The sequence below is a fragment of the Neofelis nebulosa genome, chromosome 1, assembly GCF_028018385.1.
Source record: "Neofelis nebulosa isolate mNeoNeb1 chromosome 1, mNeoNeb1.pri, whole genome shotgun sequence".
In the NCBI taxonomy this organism is placed as follows: domain Eukaryota; kingdom Metazoa; phylum Chordata; class Mammalia; order Carnivora; family Felidae; genus Neofelis; species Neofelis nebulosa.
The window spans coordinates 138,678,410-138,698,891 of record NC_080782.1 but is presented as its reverse complement, the minus strand read 5'-3'; the positions used below and the strand labels follow the sequence as shown (position 1 = coordinate 138,698,891).

The 20,482-nt window shown below is 37.6% G+C and overlaps 1 protein-coding gene across 9 annotated transcripts in view; it reads left to right on the top strand.

Annotated features, from left to right (window-relative positions):
• The window catches only part of CSNK1G3 (casein kinase 1 gamma 3), a 106,685-nt gene that overhangs the window by 68,405 nt on the left and 17,798 nt on the right, over positions 1-20,482 (top strand). For 4 of the 9 annotated variants that reach the window (XM_058737722.1, XM_058737713.1, XM_058737751.1 and 1 more), the window contains exons 7-11: positions 7,052-7,137; positions 7,260-7,344; positions 9,657-9,805; positions 11,808-11,903; positions 15,577-15,672. In XM_058737722.1, coding sequence (XP_058593705.1) covers positions 7,052-7,137; positions 7,260-7,344; positions 9,657-9,805; positions 11,808-11,903; positions 15,577-15,672 — 512 coding nt within the window. The remainder of the gene's footprint in view (positions 1-7,051; positions 7,138-7,259; positions 7,345-9,656; positions 9,806-11,807; positions 11,904-15,576; positions 15,673-20,482) is intronic. The other 5 variants (XM_058737782.1, XM_058737761.1, XM_058737743.1 and 2 more) reach the window with 4 other exon arrangements.

Below are 20,482 nucleotides of genomic sequence, written 5' to 3'. Positions count from 1 at the left end.
TAATTTGTGTTTCCTGATGACATATGATGTGTATGTACCATCTTTTCATGTGCTTATTTGTCATCGATATATCTTCCTTGGTGAGGTGTTTTTGAAGGTCTTTGGCCCATTTTTAATCAGGTTGTTTGTTTTTATTATTTTTGATTTTAAGAATTCTTTGTATATTTTGGGTAACAGTGCTTTATGAGACGTATCTTTTGCAAATGTTTTCTCCCAGTCTGTAGCTTATCTTTTTATTCTCTTGAAAGTGGCTTTAGCAGAGCAGAAGTTTTAGTTTTAATGAAGTCCTCTTCACCAGTTATTTCTTTCATGAACATGCCTGTGCTTTCATATCTAAAGAGTCATTTCCAAACTCACAGTCATCTAGATTTTCTCCTACATTATATTCTAGGAATTTTATAACTTTTCATTTGACAGGTCTTTGATCCAGTTGTGTTACTTTTGTGGAGGGTGTAAGATCTGTGGCTAGATTCTTTTTTTATATATATCAATATCCAATCGTTCTAGTACTGTTTGTTGGGAAAAAAAAAACAACAACAAACCTTTCCTCCCTTCTGTTGCCTTTGCTCAGCTGTCAAAGATGAGTTGGCAGTATTTACGTGGGTCTGTCTTTGGACTGTCTTTTCTCTTCATTGATCTCTTTGTTCACAAATACTGCATTGTGTTGATGACTGTAGCTTTATAGTTAGTCTGAGGGTAGTGTATTTTTTAATAGGGTTTTTTTTTTTGGTATTCAGATGTCTTTTAGCCTAGTATTTTTTATCATGTGTAGTGCACCTATTGTTGGTGGTACTTTGCTGTTCCCTTCTTTTGATTTGCTTCTTTTGATAGCCAAACTCACTGGATTTTATCCAATTAAGAGAACTGGATTTGAAGAAGACTTCTTCAGGAATTGCATGCATGTGCTGGGTCCTGTTGCTCGGGAAACTTTGTTTTTTGCTAGATTAGGTGTCTGGACTGGTGAGTTGTTACTGCAAATTGTCTTATATATTTGTGTCTTTTCTTTTCCTGAATAGCTTCGTGTTTTCATTTAACAGTACAACCATTTTAATTATGTAATCTTGCAAAAACGTTAATGAGCTCCATGAATCTTGAGGAAGAAGATTATTTATTTTTTGGTGGGGTGCTGGGGGAAAAGTAATTTTTAACTGTTTAGGAGGAAATATAAAGTGAAACTTTTACTTGTTTCTTTTTTTTTACTTGCTTTAAAAAATGTGAACAGGGTATATATAATAAGGGCCAAATTACCTTGGGAGTTTTTTTTTTCCCCCATGAAACAGAACTGTTGAAGGTCTGAAAAGGTATTCTTTAGTTACTGTGTTTCCAAGATGAAGCCTTCCCTATGACTTATTACTCACTATGTGGTGAAATTTACTTCCTGACTAGTCAGTGGATGAAAGAACACAAGGAAAGAATTAGGAGAAGGAGCATTTCAGACTGAGTTTCAGTAGTGGTTAATTTTACTAGCTTGTTTTTATGGCTTGAGTTTTTAAATACTGTGTAGGTTTTGAGACTAATACTGTTCTTTGAGACAGTCATATAGGCAAGATCTAATCATCACGGCTTGTTGACACCGGTAACTAAAACTTCCAACTTTGGATGGAATTTAGAGGGAAGTGCTTTTTATATTGAGTTCTTCTCCTTAACAAAGAACACACTACTGTAGGGGTCAGTATTTACCATCATTTGGTCTTTGAAACTGCATGCTATATAATATGCAGGTCTTGCCTATGTATTGATAAATTTTCCCCTACATGTTTCCCATTTGTTGGTGCTGCTGAAAATGGTATTGCTTTTTAAATTTGTTTTCCAGTTGCTCATTGCATGCATAGAAATACATTTGATTTTTATATATTGACCTTGTATCCTGTAACCTTGGTAGAACTCATGCACTAGTTCTGATAGAGTTTTTTAGGGGTAGATTATTTAGGATTTTCCACATATACAATTATATGGTCTGCAGAGAAAACTGGTTTTACTTCTTCATTTCCAATCTGATTTGAATCCAGATTCAATCCAGTCTGAATAACTTTTAATATTTTTTCTAGCTTTTCTGTACCAACAAGAACTTCCAGTACAACACCGAATAGATAATGTGAGAGTGAGCATCCTTGTTTTGTTCCTAATTATAAGGTTGCCTTTCCCCATGTAAGAATTATGTTAGTTGTAGGTTTTTCATGCAAGTCCGTTGTCAGAATGAAGTTTTTTTTCTATTTCTTGTTTAACAAGTGTTCTTATCATAAATGCATGTTGTGTTTTAATAAGTAGTTTTTCTCTATCTTTTGAAGTGATCTTATGATTTGTATCTTTTATTAATAAGGTGAATTATATCAGTTGGGTTTTGAATGTTAAACCAACCTTAACTTCATAAGATGAACCCTACTTAGTCATGATGTATTATCTTCTTAAGGATTTTGTGTCTGTGTTGAGGAACATTTCTTGTATTTTCCTTTGCTTGTATTACCTTTGACTGGTAATATCATGAAGGAAATAAGAGTTTGTGTAGAGTTGGTATTATTCCTTAACTGCTTAATATAATTCACCAGTGATGCCATCTGGACCTTTGGTTATATTTTGGGAAGATTTGAAATTATAAATTAAATTTCTTTAATTGGCATAGAGCCGTTCACATCTTCTTTGTAACTTGTAGCTTTTACAATACTTGTCCATTTCTTCTAAGTTGTATGGAGCTGTTCACATCTTCTGTGTAACTTGTAGCTTTTAAGATACTTGTCCATTTCTTCTAAGTTGTTGAATTTATTGGCATAATGTTAGCTCATAATATTCTTTCATCATTTGTTTAGTGTGTGTAGGGTCTGGCCTGATGACCCTTTGTTCCTCCTGATACTAGTAATTTGTATTTTCTTTTAGGTTAGTGATAGGATCAGTTTTATTGAACGTTTCAGATAATCAGCTTTTGATTTTGATGGTTTTCTCAGTTGATGGTCTGTTTTGTCATCACGGTTTCCTCATTTATCATTATTTTTTCCTTTTTTTTTTTTTTTTTTTTTTTTGGTGTTATTGGCCCAGACATAGGTAAATGAGTCAGAATACAGAGTCCTGAAATGGACCCCTACATAGAGGTCAGTTGATATTTGAGAAGGTGCAAAAGTAATTCAAGGGGAAAGGAAAGTATTGTAAAGAAATTGCATGGTAATAACTAGATATCAGTATTGAAAAAAAAATGAATTTAACCCCTTTTACTCCACAGTGAACAAAAAGAAGAAAAATGACTTCAAATGAATCACAGATTTAGATCCAAAACTGTAAAATTTCTTTAAGAAAAAATAGGAGAAAGTCTTTGTGACCTTAGACTAGTCAGAGACTCTCAGATAGGATACAAAAAGCTCCAACAAGAGGCACCTGTGTGGCTCAGTCGGTTAAGCAGCCGACTTTGGCTCAGGTCATGATCTCACAGTTCATGAATTCAAGCCCCACTGTCTGTCTCTCTCAAAAATAAAGGAATATTTAAAAATTTTTTTTAATTTTTTTTTTAACATTTACTTATTTTTGAGACAGAGAGAGACAGAGCATTAACGGGGGAGGGGCAGAGAGAGAGGGAGACACAGAATCGGAAGCAGGCTCCAGGCTCTGAGCCATCAGCCCAGAGCCTGACGCGGGGCTCGAACTCACGGACCGCGAGATCGTGACCTGAGCCGAAGTCGGACGCTCAACCGACTGAGCCACCCAGGCGCCCCTAAAATTTTTTTTTAAAAGCATAAACAAACACAACCACAAAAGCCCTGATAAATTGGGCTTTGTCAAAGTGTGAACTTGAAAGCAAGCTATAATTTGGGAGAAAATGTTTGCAAAACTTGTTGTATGAGAACAACTTGTATCCAGAATACACAAACAACTCTTAACTTTATGACAAGACAAACAGTACAATTAAAAAAAGTGAGTAAAATATTTAAATATTCACTTCACAAAAAAAGATGTATGAATAAGCAGTAACACATGAAACAGTGTTCAAAAACATTAGTCACCAGTGAAATTCAAATTAAATCACAGAGCCCTGTGAGCCCACCCCTCACAGCCACTGGCATGGCTAAAATATAAAAGAGTGGCCATGCTAAGTGTGGGATGGGCACTTACATGACTGGAATTCTCTTAGGTTGTTGGTGGAAACAGAAAATGGCACAACCCCTTTGGAAACAGTGTATTCGTGTCTCATAACGTGAAAATTACACTTTTCCATATGAAGCAATAATCCTCCTCCTAAAAATTTACACAAGGGAAGTGGAAACAAGAATGTTCATAAAAGCTTTATTCACAAAACCCCCACCTGGAAGTTATTCATGGTCCATCGGTAGGTGACTATATACATATATTGTGATATATTACTCAGCAGTAAAAAGTAATGAACCACCAGTGCGTGCAAAACATAAAAACATGATGTTGAGTGAAAGAATTCGGGCCCAAGGGTCCATACTATATGATGCTGTTCATATGAAGTTCTATAAAGAAATCACGTTTAGTGTAGGCTCCCAGAAGCAGGTTAGTGGTGGTTTGGAGACAGGGGAAGGGGAGAGTAGCAGGCAGGGGGGCATAAGGGAACTTCTTGGAGTGCTGGAAATACTTCTTGATTGTGGTGGCTCGTGTGTGTGTGTGTGTGTGTGTGTGTGTGTGTGTGTGTCGTTAACATTTTTTAAATGGATCCTTATAATGGGTGCATTTTATTATATGGAGATTATGCTTCAATCAAGGAAGTTTCATTTTTAGTGCTTATCGAATCTGGCTGTATTACAGAATCACCTGCTAAGTCCTTTCAAAATGCACATATTCTTCTAGCTCCTGTCTTAGCCCAGGAATCAGACTCCATCGAGAGGCCTTGCTCACTTGAGGTTTTTAAAAGTTTCAGAGGTGATTCTGATTCTCATTGGGACTTTGAAGTAAACTTTTTCCTTTGCATGACTCTTTATTCTTAAGGTTCCCAGGATCTAATAAGGTGAAATTGTATATAAAAAATATATTTGTTTTTTTTTCCATGTTATTCACATCCTCACTTTTATTAAAGGCTACAAAGAGACCTTAAGTCTCTTTTACTTATTTTGAAAGTTTTCTATTTTTAATAGCTTATGCTTACATTGTTACAATAGAAAATACCAGCAAAAAAGAAAAACTAGCCATTATACCAAAATTTTGACTATATAAAATGGAAGGTGAAATGTCCTGTGTCATCCTCCAATCTTATAGCCCTGATTGCTAACGATTTGATGCATATTCTTCTAGATATCTTCCTTTACTTCTAGGAGAGGGACACATAACTAGTATTATGTCTTTTCAAATATTCATTTTTATATTTAAAATTTTTTAAGGTTTATTTTTGAGAGAGAGAGGTGGCGGGGGGAGGGGTAGAGAGAGAGAGGGAGACACAGAATCCGAAGCAGGCTCCAGGCTCTGAGCTGTCAGCACAGAGCCCCACGCGGGGCTCAAATCCACGAACCGCGAGATCATGGCCTGAGCTGAAGTCCTATGCTTAACCGACTGAGCCATCCAGGCGCCCCTTTTCATTTGTTTATATTTAAATAGTATGCTCTGTGGCAGCCATTATACAGAGTCCTGAGGACAGTGAGCCAAAAGACATTTGCCATCCTATAACCTCCTGTTTGGTGGGAGGATAGATATTGACTAAAAAATGACACAACATATATACGCAAACTGCAGGAAGTGTTACAGAAGACAGTTATAGAATGGGATTGCATAGTAGAAATGATAACCTGTTCAGAGTCATGCTTTGAAAAGTTTTCTTTTTCAAAACCACTGCTTAGATAGTATGATGATTACTCATTTGGATAAAACATCTTACCCATGAACATCCTTTTAGAATTAAACTACCGTTTTTGCCTCTTACTGTTAGAGTTTTTATATTACTTTTTTAAAGCTTATTTATTTTGAAGGAGAGAGATAGAGCAACCACGAGCAGGGGAGGGGCAGAGAGAGGGGGAGAGATTATCTCAAGCAGGCACCGAACTTTGAGCACAGAGCTAGACTGAGGGCTCAAACTCATAAATGGAGATCATCCACGACCTGAGCCCAAATCCACAGTCGGATGCTTAACCGACTGAGCCACCCAGGCGCTCCTGTGTTTTTTTAAAATAGCAAGAAATTGGGGCGCCTGGGTGGCTCAGTCGGTTGAGCATCTGACTTCAGCTCAGGTCACGATCTCGCGGTCCGTGAGTTCGAGCCCCGCGTCAGGCTCTGGGCTGATGGCTCGGAGCCTGGAGCCTGTTTCCGATTCTGTGTCTCCCTCTCTCTCTGCCCCTCCCCTGTTCATGCTCTGTCTCAAAAATAAAATAAACATTAAAAAAAAATTAAAAAAAAAAATAGCAAGAAATCTTCATTATGTAACTTCAGTGACAAAAAATTTCACTCAGCAGATAATAATAAGTACCGTTCTGAATCTTCATCTGTAATTGTCACTCAGTTATGTGCTGTACAACATTTTGTTGCTAAAACGACAGTAGCAATTTGAAAATGGCAGTTTGTTCAAAGCAGCACATTTTTGGTGGTGGCAGGGGGGTTATTGTTGATATGTGTCAAACACGGGTGCTTTAAAAAGTATATTACACAAAATCCTAATTGCATTTAATATTAATGGGAGAGTGTTTAGGATGGGTGTTTTATGCTCCTATAAGTTCAGGAAGTACAGGGTTACATTTTATCTTTAGGTTTTTCCAGACCTTTTAATATGTTACATCCTGGGTCTTTAGGATAGAGCTACAATCCACAGTGACCCTGTATTTGACCATGGAACCCTTTCTGCCTTGCTGTATACTTCTTGGGATAGATATCTAAGGAGAGAAATGAATGCCCAGTAGAGTCTTTAGAAAACAAGAATTGTAGGGCCATGTTTTAAAGATGCACAGGAATTGTAATGTTAAAAACATTGTTTAACCGGACGTGATTGGTTGCTTAAAAGCACTAGATATCTTATATTTATATACTGAACTCTGGGAATTAATTTGTATGTAACAAAAGAATCAGTTCTCCATTCTTGCATCCTTAACTGGGAATAGAAAGTGAAATTGATGTTTCTCTTACATTTCAGAACAAAGTAGAAGAGATGACTTAGAAGCTTTAGGTCATATGTTCATGTATTTTCTGAGGGGCAGTCTTCCTTGGCAAGGTTTAAAGGTAATTGTTTTTGTGTTTCCTTTTGAATTTAATAAATTGGTGCTGTGTTAAGCTTCTGTCCTGCAAGTGGTTAATTTTAAAATTACCACCTTGCCAAGATTTTTTTTTTCTTTGTGTTTCAGGCTGACACATTAAAAGAGAGGTATCAGAAAATTGGAGATACAAAACGAGCCACACCGATAGAAGTGCTGTGTGAAAATTTTCCAGGTAATGAATGACGCCACACTGACACATGTGCTTCTATGCAGAAAACCAGAGCGGTTAATTTTATTGCCCAAGTTTATAAATACTTTTTCTTCATACTCAGATGAGTTCACAGTAGGACTTAAAAGACGTCACCATTTGATGCATAGACCACAGGGTCAGTTTTTAAATTGCTTTATTAAGATGGTATTAATAATAGAAGAAAGTCCCATCTTTTAATAGTGTTGACCGGTATCAGGCAAAATATCACTGACATACTTTTACTAAGTTAAAATATTTGCTGAGAAATGCCAACTGTAAAGTTTTGGCGTACTTGGCTAGTCACTTGAGTCTCCGTGCCATGCTCAAAGCGGGGGGGGGGGGGGGGTGTGATTTAGTTTTCGAAGTACGTTAAAATCTTACCAGCCTTTCTACTCTTAGGCTAATGTTACCTGGGGGGATGGGGTTGTGAAAATAGTTTTATTTTCGTGTAGATTCTTGACAGTTCCGATTAAGCCAACCGAAATTCACTTGAGATTCCTGAATCAATTAAGGAATACGAATAATGTGTTACTAATGAATTAAGCAAAATGTGACCCAAACGTGAAGATAAAGGACTGAGTTCACAGCCCACTTCCATATTCACAGGCTCTCCTGCACAGGGCTGGCCTTCTGGTGGTAGTCGTAGCAGCCACGTAATCTCAGGTAGCCCTTCCTCAAGTTTGCTTATATCGTTCTCAGACAGGAAACTTTAATTTCGTGTTTTTCTCCTTTGCTGTAACGTCTAGAACTAGTAGGTTAAAAACAAAATACGGGTTGACCCTAGCAGTATAGGTGTAAGCAGATTGGCCGTGTGTTATTGGGAATTTCTGTACAGGCTTCCGCAGGAAAAAAATGGGGTGTCAAAGTAAGTTAACTTGGTGTAATTAGCTGGAAGGTAATGCTGAGAGTCACCCTGTGAGGACGGTCCTTGCTGGGTTCCGCTCTCACCTCCCATTGGGCTGGGCGTCATCCTGTTCTTACCGGATCTGCACTGGATCAGAAAAGCACCCAGGAGTAACTTTCCATCTGTTACTACAGTGAATTTCTGTATCCTGATGGTGAAACCCTGTTTTACTAATTGCTCACCATTTTACCTCTTCACTTTCATGGCTTACAAATACATGTCTCTAAAACATTTGGGAATTACAACGGCATGGAGAGATTTATGTATCACCAAAATAATTGTTAGATGACCAGAAATCCAAAGAAGAATTAAACTGTGTTTCTGTGTTCTATTTCTGAGCTCTCTGAGCTTTATTTTGCTAGGTCAGTTGGTTAGAATTCTGTACCTAGCCCAAGTTCAGAATTTGAATCCTCTCTGGGTCGTTTAGTGTATGTGACTAAAAGAAATCCAGCAAGGTAGTGCAGATACTTTCATATATAAACCAATTCCTACCACTATTTTCTTTTTTCTTTTCGTTTTGTTTCTTTTCTTTTGCTTTCTTTCCTTTTCCTTGCCTTGCCTTGCCTTGCCTTTCTTTTTTTTTTCTCTTCTCTTCTCTTCTCTTCTCTTCTCTTCTCTTCTCTTCTCTTCTCTTCTCTTCAGCTTACTTAATATAATTGTTTGAACTGAGTGACTGAAATGCCCAAGGCTTTCTTTGCTTTGAATCCCTTCATCCAGTTGACAAGTTAAATGTTCAGTTTCTCAGAACTTACATTTTTCCATAATATTTTTTCCTACCAGTATTTTAAATAAATTAGCTGAGTAATGTGCTTGTGTTTAAATAATGATACGTTATTTTATTTTTTTAATTTTTTTTTTAATGTTTATTTATTTTTTTTGAGACAGAGAGAGACAGAGCATGAACGGGGGAGGGTCAGAGAGAGAGGGAGACACAGAATCTGAAACAGGCTCCAGGCTCTGAGCTGTCAGCACAGAGCCCGACGCGGGGCTCGAACTCACGGACCGTGAGATCATGACCTGAGCCGAAGTCGGCTGCTTAACCGACTGAGCCACCCAGGCGCCCCAAAATAATGATACGTTATTTTTAATTCAACCTTTAGTACAAGGTTTCTCTTCAAACTAACAATGTAAAATAAAAAATTTAGCCCTTCCTAATGAAATGAAGCAAATGTATTTGTTAAATGAAACCTCTCGTTTTTCTTTTGACTGCATGTTTTTCTTGCCTTCTCTTCTTTTAACTTCATTTTGATTAAATTCGTAAAATTTGAAATTGCTTTAGAATGTTGTTACTGTTTTCATGTCTTTATAACACTGTGCTTTTAGACATGATATTTTATTATCAATAAGTACATAGACAGGTGTGATCAGAATAATTTTTATTCCTTTCCAGAAGAAATGGCAACGTATCTTCGTTATGTAAGAAGGCTAGATTTTTTTGAAAAACCAGATTATGACTACCTAAGAAAACTTTTTACTGACTTATTTGATCGAAAAGGATATATGTTTGATTATGAATATGACTGGATTGGTAAACAGTTGGTGAGTACTTTATTCCTATATAGTGAAAGATGATTTGTAGTACTTCACTTTCCACAGTACAGTTTCTTCAGTGAAAAGAGTTGAGTACAAATACCTTTTTTTAAAAAGATTCATTTTAATGGACATTTTAAGTAGCCCCATACTAAAATTATTCCTTGAATTTTACAAAAAGCCCACATTAGGACTCCTTACTTTTTGTTTTTATTTACTTATTTTTTTCAAAGTTTATGTATTTATTTTCTGAGAGAGAAAGAGAGAGAGAGAGAGTGAGCACAAGCCGGGGAGGGGCAGAGAGAGGAGAGAGAGAGAATCCCAAGCAGCATCTGGGCTGTTAGTGCAGAGCCCAGTGAGGGGCTTGAACCCACAAACTGTAGAATGACCATTTGAGGCCAAACCAAGAGCTGTACGCATAACCGACTGAGCCACCCATGAGCCCCTGGACTCCTTGCTTTTTAAAGTAATGAGTTACTTTGCACTTTTCATTCCTGATTTAGTTCTTTAAATTTTTTTTTAATGTTTATTTATTTTTGAGAGAGAGACAGAGCATGAGTGGGGGAGGGGCAGAGAGAGAGAGAGGGGTGGGGAGGGAGACACAGAATCTGAAACAGGCTCCAGGCTCCAAGCTGTCAGCACAGAGCCTGACACGGGGCTTGAACTCACAAACTGTGAGTTCATGACCTGAAGAGAAGTCGGACGCTTAACCCTGGGCCACCCAGGCATCCTGTCATTCCTGATTTAGTTCTTAATATGAAATATATATTTTTTTGCATAATATCCCATTATTTTAAAAGATCTGTTATACATTTTGCTTATTTCAGCCATTTCTCAAAACATTTGTAATTTAAATTTGTAAGTTCTAGCTATACTAGCAGTTTTAGGCTATGTCTTGAAATAGATACTTAAAAACTGGAGTGTGTTTTGTGTTTTTAAAACTGTTCTAAGTTTTTATAACTTAAAATTTATCTTGGTTATAACTAGGATTGGTGATCACTTATAAAGGGACTTGCCATTAAATTCTTTATTTTACTTATTTGTCTTTATTTTATTATTATTATTTTTTATTTTGAAGAGAGAGTGCACGAATGGGGAGAGGGGCAGATGGAGGGGGAGAGAGAGAGCGGGTCTCAAGCAGGCTCCATGCTCAGTGTGGAGCCTGAGGCAGGGCTCGATCCCACAACCCTGGGATCATGACCTGGGCCCGAATCCAGAATTGGCTGCTCAACCGAATGAGGCACCCAGGTGCCCCTAAGTGTTTTCTTTGAAGAGGCATCTTTTAAAATACTTATTCTCACCAGTTTGTTTTTTTTTTTAATAAGTATGAGTGTCATAGAAGATTTTCTTTACTTGTGGCTCACTGTTAGTGAATTTTTATCCGTATTTGGAACTACCAAACTCTCAGATTCACATGTTTTTGAACAATGGCTTATTTAAGTGTTTAATCTATATTTTTCTTTAATCCAAAGTGATTTGACTGTATGTGGTATCTATGATGTCAGCCTGAATAAACTGTGCTTAAAGTATTTATGTCAAGTTTTGAAATATATTTGAAAAATAAAAATTTTTATAAGTCTCTCCTGTGCCAGAATATTGACAGTAAGCCATTTCATGACCTTATTTAAAAAAATCATTTCCTCAATTTTCTTAAAATAATTTATTGTGTTTATACATTAGCTTTGAAATTGAGAGACATGCACACATACACTTTCATTTTTTTTTTTTGATACGATAAAGTAACCTAAAAGTAAAGACAGCATTAGAAAGTCTTGTATTGATGTAAAAAAGTGAATGCTTGATAAAACATCTAAATATTTGGAAAACCCTCTAAAGAGTAGCTGCGTTTCCCTTGTGTTAGCTTGTTATTTTTAATGACACAGTTCAAGGATGGTATCTTTTCTTCAGGCTTTAAGTGTCTTTAGTTTTTCCTTGATTCCCTTAAGCAGCTAAACGATTTTAAGTGAGACTTCTGAAATAGAGGGTATTGATGTTAACTATTGTATTGTAGCCTACTCCAGTGGGCGCCGTTCAGCAGGATCCTGCTCTGTCCTCAAACAGAGAAGCACATCAACACAGAGACAAGATGCAACAATCCAAAAATCAGGTTTGCTGCCCTTTCAGATTTGAAATGTCTAGATTTCCTTCTGTACTACCTTCTGAGAGCTTAAACATATTTGGTGGTTTACCATGCCCAGATGATAGCTTTATATGTGTGTGTATATGTGTGTGTGTGAGCGTATACACACATGTAGGTAGATACTGAAGGATTGAAATACCTAGTTTTTCTTCAATAGACAAAAAACAGATTATATACACACCCATATTAAGGATTGAAGATACATAGATTTGCAACAAATAAACCTACTCTTTACTGTTTACTAGTTTCCCTGTTCACTGTTTACTAGTTTAAAAGTCACATGAAAATGTGTCATCATAAATTTCTAATTAGCAGTATAAGTTGGTATAAACTTTGAGAATATTTGATATTCTGTTAGAGTGAAAGTATTTGGATATACTGTTGGAATAAATTGTAATAGCGGTTGGTATTTCTAACTATAGTCTGATTTAGTGGAAAGTAAGGAAAACAGTGTGACCTGTAAGAAGTTGTTGTGTAATGAGCGGTTAAGAGCTCACTCAGTCTCTGGAATTGGGTAGATCTGGATATGACTTGATCCTGGAGAAATTACTCTATCTTTCAAAGCCTCAGTTCTCTCTTCTGTGAAACAGAAATAGTGATTGTTAATTCCTAGCATAATAGTAAGCATTCAGTAAACCTCCACTCTCAAGGCTGTTATGATTATTATAATACACTCGTAAATAACTATGTGGCCAAGCAGTGTAAGCTCGATCACATGAAACATACTAATATAGTACCATGAAGGATCACTGAGTATGTGGCATCTATAGAAATTTTATGGAGAAGATGGCTTTTGAGATGAGCCTGAAGAATGAAGGGAATTTTTAAAGGCAGATGAGGCACAAGGCCATTTTGGGGGAGAGTGAACAGGGTAAGATATGAAGCAGAAGTTGAAAAATGGAGAGTTTGAGGAATAGTGAGCTTTGCAGTTTGCTTGGAGCCGAGAGTAGGTTTGAGGCAAAGCGTAGAAGATAAACGGGCAGCGAAGAGTGTGTGTTTCCTGGGCAGAGTGATTGAAAGCTGTTGCAATTTTTGTAAGACGAAGCTTTATTTAACCCATCTTTGACCTGAAACATTTTGCTAATTTGGGTCTTTAGAATTTTCAGTTATAACCCTTTCTGGGGAAGGATCATGTTAACACATGATCCTTAGCCTTTCTTCCTCTTCTGTCTTTTATCCCACTGGAGTTCCATTGAGTTAAACAAGAGATGAAAATCAAAGGAAAGAACACAACTTATTAAAAATCATAGCAAAATAAAGTGCTCCATTTAGGGGATATTTAAAACCATTATGCTTTAACGTACAGCCACTTTAAAAAGAGTAGTTTTAGAATTTTGCCTTAGAAAAATTGGGACAGGAAACGGTCTTCTATAGAAGTTACTTCATATATAAATTACTACTCTTTGATAGCTTGAATACTCTGGTAAGGTGCTGCATATAGAAAGAAATGGCTCCAAAGTCCAAACTTAGGGTTGGTGTTTTATAAATCACAATTAATTTCTCATTGGGATGAAGAGCAGTAATTCATGTTCTCTGGAAATCACTACTTGAGCTATTAGGTATCACAGTAAGTGAAGTTCTTATTGTCGAGTACAGTTAGATTGTAAGTATTTTCAAGTTTAAGTTCTATATGGTTTAGACTTGTCTTCCTAGCTAGATTGTGAGCTTACTGGGGGTAGGAACCATATTTGTGTGTGTGGAGTCCTTGTTGCACTAAATGTAGGGAGTCGAGTTTTGTTTTTTGTTTTGTGTTTTTTCAGGAAACCCTTTAGGGTAGCTTACATATTAAACTTGAAACCTGGCTGTGCAGACTGTCATCATAATGGAAAACTCAAAAACGTTTCCTAAATACCTGTGAAGCAGTAGACAAATATTTCAGTCCTATGAGAAACCCAAAGTTGACAGTCGCAAAAGAACATGAAATTGAACGACTGAAATGTTGTAATGTCCCCAGATACACAATTTGTAACCTGAAGTCGATGGTTGAAGTTGCAGGTTTCCTGAAATTTTAGACACAGTGTCAGGTGCACGTGACAGTGGATTCTGAGGCGAGGCTGTCGTTAGAGCTTTTACTGTCTTCTGAATGCAGTCCATGACCCTCTCATGTCACCTGTTGTTCTGGGCAGCATGGAGGTATTTGTCTGTATTTCAGCAGCATTTTCCTTCTTTCTTCTTCAGATTCATTCTTATCTAATTTATCTCAATTTAAGCTACACACCTGCCAGATTTGGGTCATGAACATGGAGGGTTTAATGAAAAGGCCGAGAACTCTTGTAATTGTTTTGATAGACATACTTCATGCCATCTCACACTTCGTACATAACTTGGCCTTGTACAGTTTGTTTGGGAAGCTTAGTGGTGGAACATTTATTCATTGTGCTCCTTGCACTTAACATCTCTTCCTGCCCGGGGTTGCTCTGGCTACTGATAGGCTCAGGCTCCCGACAGCCTAGTATACTCGGTGGATTGTGGCACGTTGTTCTTTTTTGTGGGAAGTTTTTCTTGACTTAGGTTGAAAAAGAGAGGAAGAAAGGAGGACTGAAGACTTGAGAACATGTGTAATTGTATTAAGGAGCTAGGTAGTACTATGGGCAGAGCAGAGCAGTTGGCTCTTGAGTTTGAATCCCTGCTGTATTTTGCAATTTCTGTGATCTTAGGCAAGTATTTAAAGTCTCAATCTCTTCATCATTAAAATGAGGATAATACTCTGTATCTCAAGATGAGATAACACCGACAAAGAAGCTAATGCAGAACCAAGTTGTAAAAGAATTTTAAATATTTTATCCCTTGCCCTTCTTTTTATTAGTGTCATCCACATTTTCCTGAAACGTACACATTGACCCCTCTTAAGCAACTCCTGATTCTGCTGGTAGATTATTAGTTTGTGGTTATTGCCATGCACGTTTGCCGAGTCATGTAAAAGCATCAAGAATTATCAGCCTGTCCTGGGAATGGGTTCCTTAATTTGAACCAGATAAAAAGAGGTGAAGGAAGCAAAGGGATTCATTGAATAAGTAGGAGTGTCAGTGAACAACAACAAAAAATTGCTCGTCATATACATTTAGTGTTCTCTATAACACTGTTCCCTTTTCAGAGAGCTTTTCTGTTTTCTCATATTAACCTCACAATCAGAAACATGGTACTAAGCAAGAGAGAAAGATTTTTTAGGATCTAAGTACAGCTATTTAAGGACTATCTTTTTTAGCATTGCTAGAAGTAGTCCCTCATCAGAAAACCAAGGGGGACCTCTACTGTAAGAAAATAATACTGGATGGCATCGTAGTACTTCTGTGATTTATTTGGAATGCTTTCTGGGGCACATCATTTTTTACCTCCCTGGTTCTTTGTTAACTTCACTTATAAAATTTAAGGGTGGAGCCCATGGTATCTCAAGTCCTTTCACTTCTAAATTCTATGGTTCTGTTTTACGTCTTGTGGTTGATCAATACCTAATAGTAGCCATTTAACTAAGAACCTCTCCACATCCAGTACGCAAAGGTAACTGCAGCTGTGATTCAGAATAGTGAGGGTATTTTAAATTTCCTTTTATACATTTGTTTTCTCTATTATAAGGATGAGATGTTTAACATATTGGGTTTTTCTTCTTCCATGCATGCCACATGCATTAAATAAATGGCAGTCGGCAGACCACAGGGCAGCTTGGGACTCCCAGCAGGCAAATCCCCACCATTTGAGAGCTCACCTTGCAGCAGACAGACATGGTGGCTCGGTACAGGTATTTTCTGATTTTTGCATGAGTGATTATTTCCCAAATTTATACAACTAACCCTTTTTTGAAACTCATGGCATGACTTCATATCCTAATGAAAAACTTGTTGCTGAACTCTCCATAATCCTATTCCTTTGTATTTAACCAAAAAAGTGAAATTAACATGGCCTAGAAAGACCACCAGCGAGAGATACTACGATTTTACCTTTGTTCATTTTTGCAAGTGTAATCGACAATAGTTAGGTAAGTCATACTCACAACAGGTTAGAAAGACAAACTGTATTGTGTGAAATATGTGTTAAGCTTGATTTTCCAATAATAAGCTCAGTCTTTTTTAATGTGTTAGGTAATAGAACACTTTCGTATCTTTTTTCCCTTTTGTTGATTTTGCCTTCTTCAAACTTAAGTCAGCTAAATAGATATGAAACTTTTCCATCCTTCATACTCAGAATGTACTTTCTGATTAACTGGTCAAATAAACATGCCCTTAATTTTTATAAAGGTTTATTTTGTTTGTATTTGTAGAAAATAGCAGATGGAGAAAATAATTTCAAGGGCAAGTACTTATTGAATGCTCCCTTCAACTTTCTTTATAAAAATTTAAAACAGTCCTTCATTTATTTATTTATTTTTGATGTGTTTATTCCCGGACCCATTTTCTGTGCTCTTAGAGATAGTTATATCTTGCCCTCTCATGCCCCCTAAATTTCCATCTTTTATGTGTATTGTAGGAAGAGAAAGGTTGCCAAGTCTTTTATTTCTTTTAAAATGCCAGCTTAAGGTAATTTAAATGCTGTTTTAAAGTAATTGAGATAACAAATGTTCTCTCAGTCCATTTGAATTTAGAACTTTCTTTAAAAGTTTTGACTTTTTTCCTCCACGTATTTCCACTTGAATAATTTTCCATTATGCTTTACCAAATTTGCATTTTTCTTAGTGTGTATCTATATATGTTTAGTTTATTGGAGCTCTGCTCTGGATTTTAGTCTTTCTTGCTTTGAATTCTGAAAATCCATTCTTGATTAAATCTCCTAAGTTCTCATGTTTTTCTCACATTAAATCTTAGAGGCAATTTAAAGTACGTAACCCAATATTTTTATAGAACTTGGGAGTATGTGGAACTTTCAGTCCTGCATAACAGAGATATTTGAAGAGTTTATAAAAATTTAGACTGAGGGACTCAGAGACAAGGGTGCCTGAATTGTAAAACTTTATTATGACTCCAATTCATATCCTTGGAAAAGTTAATGGAGCAAATTACATTTAGTTTCATAACACAAACTGGATTGTGTATGTGTCTGTATATGTTTACACGTTTCTAAAATGTTCTTTGTTACAATAGCAGGTGTCTTGCTCAGTGTTCAGGGATGTCACAACAGTCAAGACACTATTAGAAAGCCTTCCCACCACTTCTGTACCATTACCACTCTTGTATTTTCTTAGTTTCTTTTTACTCTGTGGGATTCCCAGAGGTAGCTCATGGGATCTCTGGACAATCAAAGGGTGAATGAGTTTGATTGTGGGCTCATGACTCTGGTATTTTATGTTCTCTTTTTTCATATGTTCCCAAAGAGACGTTTCAACTCTGGTTCTTTCTCATCCCCTCTTCTTAAAGCTTCTCTTCCTACAGAGACTACATCTGGCTTTATCCTAATATGTAATAAGTGATCAGTTTTACTTCCTAGAATTCTGTATTCATAAGTAAAACAAAAAAATTTCACTATTTTCATTGACTTCCTGAATTTATTTTACAACACTATTTAAGCTGACATGATGGGACACTAAGCCAATTTGACTCTTGTGAAAATTTACTAGCAGAGCAAGTAGGCTCGTGCCTGAATCTTGTTCTATCCTAAAATATTGACTTCAGGGGCGCCTGGGTGGCGCAGTCGGTTAAGCGTCCGACTTCAGCCAGGTCACGATCTCGCTGTCCGTGAGTTCGAGCCCCGCGTCAGGCTCTGGGCTGATGGCTCAGAGCCTGGAGCCTGTTTCCGATTCTGTGTCTCCCTCTCTCTCTGCCCCTCCCCCGTTCATGCTATGTCTCTCTCTGTCCCAAAAATAAATAAAAAATGTTGAAAAAAAAATTAAAAAAAAAAAAAATAAAATAAAATATTGACTTCATTTATGCTCTGTGTCCTCCCCACTTAAAAAGTTGAAAAACTTACAACAGGACACTTGTGTAATTGGACTAATAACATTGTAATCTAAAACTAGTAATAAGAGGAAAGAAAGGTGCCTAAAATCTGAGGTAACGTGATAATTATAATAAATGAATACTACGTTTGTTTCTGAACAAAGGAATCTTGTCTGATAAAGGGAAGAGATAAAGAGAAAAACCTTTTTGTTAATACACAAGTGTGAGGATAATTTGCCTTGAGATTCTTTGTGTGATGATCATTACATGACCCATTGGACAAAAGTTTCCAGTGTTGACTTCTTATGGCAAGTAAAAAATTGCCTTCAACAAATATTAAGGACATGTTATCTAGTAGTTTCTTAGGAAAGACGTTACCATAATAAGTAAAGAGCTCTCTGGTGATAAGTAAATACAGTACACATTTAGGATATTTGGAAGCAGAATCAAGAGTTACCCCAAGTGAGCGATTTGGGGCCCATGGCATTCATTCTGCACCTATCACTGCACCCTTTTCCTGGAACTCCGAACTGCTTCAGCACGGCACCTCAAAGCATTCCAGGCTGCTTCCAGTTGACATGCAAGATGAAACCTCTTGCCATTTTGACCTACAGAAGGATCCTCACTTACTCATTATTTCGCATGTGCTTTGAATAGGAGCTGAATAGTGGAGTCCAAATGTGAACGCCTTGTTTTTCCAGAATTACTATATGCATTACAGATCAAACAGATAGGTTGCCAAGTTGATTTCACTGTGTTTAAGAGCGCAAGCCCTGGAGTCAAATTCAAGTTCACATTCTATGCCTTATATTATTCATCAGTAAAACGGAAACATGAATAATGCCTCTATCTCATTGTTTTGTCATGAGAACTTACCAAGTATTTAGCATAGAAGGTGGGGCTTATGAAATACTATATACTAGAATAATCTGTTGCTTTTTCAGATTAAGAAACTTGATTAGTGTCTGGGAAGTGAAGTCTAGTGGTACAGCCCAAAGAACGCATTGTCAAAGTGGGATTTATCTAATTTTATTCAATATCTTTAGTGTAATCATATTAATTCACTGACCAGAAGGCTCCAGCTATACATTTAATAAACTTTTCCCACTTGAGAGATTAAAAATAATACTTAAGTATCTGAGGACTTTATTTTGCATCTGTTCTTGGCTTATATGTGTTTTGGGAAAGTTCCCAGGGCAGTCAGCTTGTGCCCCTTTCTGCTTCCTTTAGAATCCTTGGTAATAAATATGGCTGAGAAACTTAGACCCATTACTTCCAGTTTCTTGGCCATGACATCATTCTGCAAATTTATGTAAATGTCTACTGGGAGGTGCTAGGCACCCTGCTGGAGTCTTTGAATAAAAAGGAGGAGTAACAGATACAAGGTGCCTGTTCCCATGGACCTTTCAGTTGATGGGGAGGGTTAATTAAACAGGCCGTGTGATAAGTGGAGAAAGTACAGGGCGCTCTAAGAACGTATAGGGAAGGACCTAACTTGGATTTTGTAGGTTTAGATTTCCTGGAAAAAGCAATCTCTTTTTTACCTCAATCTGTGTTTTCACCTGTTTTTAACGTGCAGAATCAGTAGGGGTTACCGGTTGAAGAAGGGAGAAGGGTCAAGGGAAGACGGTCCCAGGCAAGAAAACAACACATGTAAGGTTGTGCAGGAGAGAGAGGCTTTACACTAAGCGAATGACTACCGTCCATTCAAGCTGGTGTGTGTGTTGAGAAATGAGACTGAGAGGTGGTCAGCAGGAGAAAAATCATGAAGGACCTAACATGTCCTGTTATTAAATTTGTACTTTATTTGAGAATGTTGGGTGGCCGTGAAGAGATAAGCAGGGTAACCCGATTAGTGTTTTTTTCTAAAGGAGACTTTTGCTGGAGATTAAACTGGAGGGAGGAGAAGTCTAAGGCAGGTCTGGCCGACGGAAGTGATGGGCAGCGGAGATGAAAAGACGGGAGAGGTCTGGAGAGATACTTAGCAGGTAGAATCTAGTTTGGGGTGGGGGCTGAGGGAGGAGGTAATGTCATTTAGCCCTTTTTGATCCCTTTCTGCCTGGCGAACCAGGATCTCCAAAATGAGCTTTTATTTATTTTTTATTTATTTTTAAAAATTTTATTTACAGAGAGAATGCACAAGCAGGGGAGGGGCAGAGAGAGGGAGAGAGAGAGAGAGAAAAATCCTAATCTTCACTGTCAACACAGAGCCCGATGCAGAACTCGATCTCACGAACCGTGAGATCGTGACCTGAGCAGAAATCAAGAGTCGGATGCCTACCCCACTGAGCCACCCAGGCGCCTCCAAAATGAGGTTTTAAAATGTACCACTGGCAGCAGGCAGTGCTCCTATCGCATCCCATGGGAGCCATGCCAGTGGCTGTAGCATGACTCCCTGGACACCAGGCCACCTGAGAGCCTGGTCTGGAGAGTGGACAGGTGCTTTCTGCCAGAGGGAGGAAGACAAACGGTAAGGGGGCTCCTGGCAAAGTACGTGAGACGGCGCAGCTCCTGATGGTTTGGAAATCTCCTCTAGTTGTACAGCTTTGGGTTGCAGTTAAGGAACTCCGTGGCTCCGTCCCCCTCCACCCCCCGACCAGGGGGGAAGGCCAGAACCGCAAACAGTGCTGCTGTGTGGTGCAGCCAGGTCCCGGGGATGGCCACGAAAGCGTGACAATTGTC